The following is a 7,306-nucleotide window of genomic DNA, read 5'->3' as shown; positions in this document are numbered from 1 at the left end:
AAAATAGTATTTATAGTTAGGGTTTTTTTAACATATATTATTTTATATACAAGACTGGGCAGACAGGTGAAACCTGAGTGGGCCTAAGGCCCAACCTGGCACCAGTCTCTTGGCATTTCAAATGGTCATATTAAAACCTATTAGCCAAATTGTATGTGGGTGGATGTGGGGGCGAATGGATGGGTCAAGTCGGCCAGATGTGGGGGCCCGCCCAATAGGCCTAGTACAATTTGTATAAACTCAAAAACAAATATACTTTTAAAAAATCATATTCAAACTTTTCAACTCCACCTCTCCACTTTCAAAATTTCAAATTTTATTTTCTCCCATTATTTAGATGAATTGGATCCTCTAAAGTCTAAAGTTTTTGTTTGAATTTTAAAATCTAAAATGAAAAAAGAGATAGACATATAATAAATTTTATAACATTTATTATTAGTCATACGAATGTTACAAACAATATCAAATGCTAAATAAATAAAAACTCTATTTCAAGTCGACATGGATAAAAAGATAACAACTCACTTATTTGACATAATTTGGTTTAAAAAAAAATAAAATTTGAATCATATAAATCAAATTTGAATTATATGAATGGTATGTTGTACTTGCTGAATTACAAATAAATTCCTACAACATATTTTTTCGTGGATAACTTTCACTTTAAATTTTAAAATTTAGATAAAATTTAGATCTCAAATTTCTGCATCATGTACTTGCATTAATATTTAATAAAAAATACTAAATATACTTAAAAAAATAAATTTATTTATTTTACATGTCAATTATTGATACGTTGAAAATTATAAAATTTAAATTTTTTAAAAAAAATAACAAAATAAATTTTATAAATAAAAATAAAAATATAATTGTGTAGATGTAGCGCTACTCATATTTAATACTCAAAGAAAGCACCGCTCCTAAACGGAAACGTAGCCAATTGCATCCTACTCAACGGCTCCATTATGGGACGTCGGATAGGCCCATACCGCAAAGCACCATAATCGTACGGCTACATGTCCTCTCCCACACCTTGAAATACCGAAACGCACCCGTCTCGCCAAACTTTTCGCTCCCCGATAGTTGTTTCTGTTTTTGTTTTTCTTCAACGGCCGACCGGTGCTAAGGTACCAAGCAGAGGCGTTTCCCTCCTCTTTCCTCTCGTTTCCTTGGATCTCACTCTTCCTCTTCCCCTTCCTCCCGATCGATCTGGTATTGCCCTTTTATACATTAATCCTTCGTGTTTTCAAACTTGAATTCAATTTTTTTTTTTGTTTCCTTTCAACTTTTTCTTCCTTGTTTATTTTATTATTTACTCTAGGGTTTGCTTCTCGACTTTGGTGGTAATTTTCAATGGCTGCTCCACCTGCTAGAGCTCGGGCTGATTATGATTACCTCATAAAGCTCCTCCTGATTGGCGACAGCGGTACGATTTTACATTTGTACCCTTCGGAATCTATCCTTTGCTTCATTGCTTGGTTCGGAGATTACGCCTTTTTTTTTTCGCAAGTCTATTACATATGAAAATTAACGAAAAATTTGGGTTTGAGCTACATGTGCACGCTTATCACCAATTTTTCTGTTTATTTTCAATTTCAAACTCTGGTTGCGGTCCTTTTTGTTAGGAAATAATGTGTATCCTTGATATGCGGTGTGAAATGGATTTAAAATTAATTGTTTGGGGAAGGCTAATTGTATGTTTATGTAATTTTCTTTCACTTGGATTTTTAAAATGAGTATACATGTTAGGTACTATTGAGTTGGCAATTTAGTCCAAAAGAGCCTCATTAGATTTTAACGTGGTGCAATTGAAAGGTTACTGAGGAGCGAGAGTTAGTGCTTGAGAGACGTGTGTAGATGCTGTTAGATTGAGGGTTGATTTTGACAGAATTATAATTCCATTTATGATATTTTCCAATAATGCGAATGCGGGGCGCTTTGTTATTAGGCTGGAGTTGATTGTGGCATTTCACTAGTTCAACAAACCAATGTTTGTAAAAGCACGTTTAAGCACAAAGGCCAAAGCGATTCGCTTACCAAAAGCAAAGTGCATTTACAAACAGGCACATTAAGCATGTTTTTTAGCCTTTTTTTGGTGATCTTAAAGTGTGCTTTTGTAACTTTTTGAAAAAAAATAAAAGATTGGTTTTGTAGATTCAACCATATTTCATTTATTATGACTATCAAATATTGTGGTTATGACAATTATGTATATTTAAAACACGAGAATTTTATATTCATCAAAAATAAAATGCCATGTTTAAATTTTACATGATTAGTTAATAAGTTGATTGTCATGCTGCATAAACTCTAACAAATTGAGTTAATATGCTAAATATACTACTCTTGATTTTTTAAAACCCCTTTTATTGTCTTTTATGAAAAAAATTTCGTGTACATCATTAATTAAAAATGTGCGCTTTTATTCAATCAGATACTCTTTGCACTTTGTGCCTAGGCTTTAGGCGGCTTTTATGCAACTTAACCAACACTGTGACCAACTCTGATGACTGCTGCATGAGAACCGACAAATATTAATTTGAATCTTTGCTCCTCACAAGTATCCTTGTATTAACTTATAGTGTACCTCCTTGTGTGATGTGGCAGGTGTGGGTAAGAGTTGCCTTCTTTTGCGTTTCTCGGATGGATCATTTACTACCAGTTTTATTACAACAATTGGGTAAGTGTTTTCCAATCCTATCTGTTTAGGAAGTTTTTTTTTTTTTTTTTTTTCAATGTAATTAGCTTCTGATGACACTTGGTTGGATTTTATTTGACAGAATTGATTTTAAGATAAGGACAATAGAGCTTGATGGAAAACGAATTAAACTTCAAATTTGGGATACTGCTGGTCAAGAGCGTTTTCGAACGATTACGACTGGTTAGTCTCCAGCCTTAAAAGTGATATTGAATAGGATTGTAAATGCACTCTTATTCTATTTTATGGTCTTTACCACATTATGGGTAGTGCAGTTTTGTATTGGAATTTTTTGGGGTTGTCAAAAGTTTTGAAAGAGTTGAGTTTATAAATCTAAGTTGGCAAAACAGTGATTTTCAAAGCTCACATTGTGGTTATTTTCATATGTATACAAACAATCTGTTTTTGTAGAGCAATCAAAGAGTGTTATGCTATGTCTAATAGGAGCCTATGGTGTTTGAATTATCTATCAAATTGGAGTTGTAATGGTTAACTCAACTTTTCAGCAATAGGCTTACTTTGTAATTGCCATGTCCTCTAAAGAATGATCTCAAGGCTTATACTGTTATGTGGATATACTGTAAAGTACTTGAGCCTTATAATATGGTAGTATTGTTGAGGGGCGAGTGTATGTGAATTTGCTCAATTGTATTTGGAGCCGTGTTTGCTTAGATATCGTAGCGTTTTCATTTTTTGCGGTATCATTTGTTCAAAGATAATACTCGCCTGGACATAAATAACTTGAGCTTTGTCTGTAATTGATAATTAATTTTTTTAACTTAGTTCCAAGTAATAGATTTCATGATTTAAGTGTCAGAAGCCTGACTGACTATTCTTATGTTCTGCAGCTTACTATCGCGGAGCCATGGGTATTTTGCTAGTTTATGATGTCACTGACGAGTCATCTTTTAACAGTAATGTCTTTCTTCACCATTATTATCTGAAGTTTAGAATGCCGTGATTATATTGATGACCCTTCTGCTGTACTGAATTTCTTAAATTGTATAGATTCCTTTCCATTGAATTTTATACAGTAGTGGATCTGAGGAGCTTCCTTTGCTCAATCAATGGTGGATACTTTAATGTCCTGATTGTAAATTATTATTCAAATGATTTCTTTTCACATTCAGACATTAGGAATTGGATTCGTAACATTGAACAGCATGCTTCTGACAATGTCAACAAGATACTGATTGGTAACAAGGCTGACATGGATGAAAGCAAAAGGGTCCGCCCTCTCTCTGTTTCTCTGTGTTTTAGTTTTCCCTGACTGTTATCGATGTTCACTTGACATAGACCTTATTTCCAGGCTGTTCCTACTTCAAAGGGCCAAGCTCTCGCTGATGAATATGGCATCAAGTTCTTTGAGACGGTGAGTAACATTTGTTGCTTATGTTAAACTTACAGAAATAGTTGTTGTTGTCTTTTGTTTCTTCATTCTTTTTGTGCTGAAAAGCTCGTGATTGACAGAGTGCAAAGACAAATTTGAACGTGGAAGAGGTTTTCTTTTCAATAGCTAGGGATATTAAGCAAAGACTGGCTGATACTGACTCAAGGGCTGAGGTATAATTCAAACTTTGAAGTCTCAAATGATGAAAAATAGATTATTTGTAAATGTGTTTTCTTTGCGTGGCCAAGGTTTTCTTTTTTTTATATTTTTAGAAAAACTAGGTATTAATAAGAACAAGGATAGAAATAATTTATTGGCTCTGTCGGATCCCATATTTTCTTGGCCAAGATGTTAAGAAAGGGGCCACCATTGAGGTGGTTGCTGAAACGCTTCATAATGTTTTATGGGTTACTTTAGTTTGTTTGTTGCGTCAAGAAACCACTGTAGAGGAGCACACTACTGCAAATTGCTGTGAGATGGTAGTTTGATAGCTTTACTGCATCAGCTTTGGGTCAGGGAGCTTGTGAACTCTCAAGACTAAGGAAATAAGTAAGATTGGTTGTGGAGTGAGCCTGGATTATATTGGGTGGCCATGGGTGGGACACGGGCTTGCTTGAGATGGCACATGTGGTTCACATACAGGTGGAAATTGTAGAATGGATGCCGGATGTGGTGATTGATGGCTTGCCATTGCAATGGTGAGGCGCATGCATCAGTGGGGAAGCCAGAAGAAGTAGATCTGGTGCCAACCTTCCAAAGAGAAAAAGGAAAGAAAATGATAAGAAAACAACATATTTACCTTGTGGGAGAAAGGGAGGGAGGAGGGAGGGGAATGAGGGAAGGGGAGGAGTGGGAGTGAGGGAGGGAGGAGAGCTGCTGAGAGTTTTTAATGGGTAGAGAGAGGAATATGTGGGATTATCTGTGTTTCTGGGAACAATTGACACCTAATTTTTGACATATACAACACACCACTGATCTGGGTCACAATGATGAAAAAATATTGGTAATCTAACTTTTTTGTAATTACAATGGGTCTGGCAACAAGTGGTATGTTGACACACCAGGTTCACAAGTAGCAAAACTCTGCAAGCCTTAAATACTTGCCCAGTTGAACTGACCCTCTCGTAATTTTATCTAACTGAGTTTTCTTTGTTGGTATCTTTTCAGCCACAGACAATTAAGATTAACCAACCAGACGCCTCAGCAGGGGCTGCTCAAGCTGCCCAAAAATCAGCTTGCTGTGGATCTTAAACGTATCGTGTTCAAATGGGGATCACAAGTATACATTTAAGACAACCAATTTGGTGGGAAAAACTTAATTTTGCTATGACTGTCTTTGGTGCCTGTATTGCTCTATTTATTTCATGATCACTGAGTTGGGCGTGAATGGTAGATCCATGACTTCTCCGAAATCAATTATATAATAGTTCATTTATCATTATTCTTCTTGAGCCCGATAGATCTAAAGAGCAATTATTTAATTGCCATTCCGAATTCTAATGTTTGGAGTTGATTAGCAGCAGCCTGCCCGTCTTCTATTGGCGTTGGTCGAGGTCCCCTGAACCATGATTTTCCCGTGATTTTTTTTTTTCTATGGCAACGTCTTCCTCTGTTTCTTGAAAACAGGGAGGTAAGAAGTTGCCCGACTGCTAAAGAAAATAGCTTCTTTAAGTATACAAGATAGAACTGAAAGCACGAGGATATATCTATTGGTAATTGCCTGAGCCATAAGGACTACTTCAATCATTTGTCTGAAAATAATTGATAATATATACTGTTGTGAAAATTACTTTAATATCACTAGTCATGTACTAGGGAATGCTATTAAAATAAAGATGTTAATTTTATAAAATGATGCAAATTCAAGTTTCTTTTTCTGAAGGAAGATTATTACCAGAAAACTAAATATTGATGTCTTAAGTTTTTTTTATTTTATTTTATTTTATTTTAGAGGAAGATAGTTTTATTTCTCAATTCCTTTAAAGCAAGGAAAGAATACATGGTGGAAAATTCTCCAAATCAACAATACATTAGATGCAAGAAGATCAATTGGCAACAACTTGGTTTCTCACTAAGAGAATCAAGGATCGAATCCCCCCTCTCCATGTATCATAAATAATAATAATAATAAAAAAAAAAAAGAGCAGCTTTAGCTAAATTATGAGTAACTAAATTTGCTTATCTTTTGACATGGTTTGACGACAATCTTTCAAAACAAAGTAACTTAGACTTGATGTCCCCTATAAGCAATCCTGTGCTGGTCAAACTCTCCTCATCCTCAGAGATAGCTTGAATAACTTGCAATGACTCACCCTCCAAGATGATATTACTGAGTCCCAGTTCCAATCCAAACAAGATTGCTTGAAGAGCACCATTTGCTTCTGCCAATTGGGGATCAAGAAAGAAGGATCTTTTCTTCCTCATAGTAGCTATAACTTTAGCTTCCCAGTTCCTTACTATAATACCAATTCCAATGCATCCTTGGTTCTTATCTATGACAATGTCCCAATTGATCTTGAAGTACTCTAAGGGAGGAGGTTCCCATTTCTGAACAACATTACTAGTAGGGGCATGATTGCTAGATCTTTTAGCCTTACTCTCCTTTAGTTGTTGTAAAGCTTTGATCGATTGATGAAACACTTCATTTGGATGTTTGAAATCACTTTGAAACACAAAAAGTATTCCTTCTTTGCCAAATTCTCCGAGCCACTATTGCTACTTCCTCCACTACTTTTTCAAAGTCAACACATAAGCTTGAGAATAGCTCTAAAAAAGACTTCTGCCAACAAACCCTTTTTTGTAGATGTTTAGAGCATTGACACCAAACATCTTGGGTAGCAGGACAAGACCACAGAGCATGTAGCATTGATTCCTCTCTCTCATAGCAAATGGGACAGTTTGGTTGATCCAACACCTTCCTCTTAAATAGATTCTAATTTGTGGGCAAACCATCCTGACAAGCTCTCCATAGAAACACTCTATCTGCTGGGGATATGTTCAGCTTCCATATATCAGTCCACACTATGCTTCGAAACACGGGGCAAGAAGGTTGACCTTTAACTTGTTCTTGAAGCTCTTTATGAAAATGGTATTCATTCCTCATAGTGAATTGACCATTTGAAGTACCTGTCCATATTAGTTTATCAGGTCTATTCGTGCAACTTATAGGGATCTTCATGATGAGCTCAGCTTCCTCTTCAGAAAATCTTTTTGCAATC

The 7,306-nt window shown here is 35.5% G+C and overlaps 1 protein-coding gene across 1 annotated transcript; it reads left to right on the top strand.

Moving 5' to 3' along the window:
* Positions 1 to 953: 953 nt before the first annotated feature.
* On the top strand, positions 954 to 5,529 carry LOC121266406 (ras-related protein RABE1c-like). Its single transcript, XM_041170222.1, has 9 exons — positions 954 to 1,212; positions 1,322 to 1,426; positions 2,608 to 2,680; positions 2,781 to 2,881; positions 3,547 to 3,612; positions 3,829 to 3,926; positions 4,008 to 4,070; positions 4,169 to 4,261; positions 5,256 to 5,529. Exons 2-9 carry the CDS (start codon positions 1,354 to 1,356, stop codon positions 5,337 to 5,339), a joined length of 651 nt encoding a protein of 216 aa, XP_041026156.1. The 5' UTR covers positions 954 to 1,212; positions 1,322 to 1,353; the 3' UTR covers positions 5,340 to 5,529.
* Positions 5,530 to 7,306: the final 1,777 nt, after the last annotated feature.

The sequence above is a fragment of the Juglans microcarpa x Juglans regia genome, chromosome 5D (genome assembly GCF_004785595.1).
Source record: "Juglans microcarpa x Juglans regia isolate MS1-56 chromosome 5D, Jm3101_v1.0, whole genome shotgun sequence".
In the NCBI taxonomy this organism is placed as follows: Eukaryota; Viridiplantae; Streptophyta; class Magnoliopsida; order Fagales; family Juglandaceae; genus Juglans; species Juglans microcarpa x Juglans regia.
This window is presented reverse-complemented; position numbering and strand designations above follow the sequence as displayed.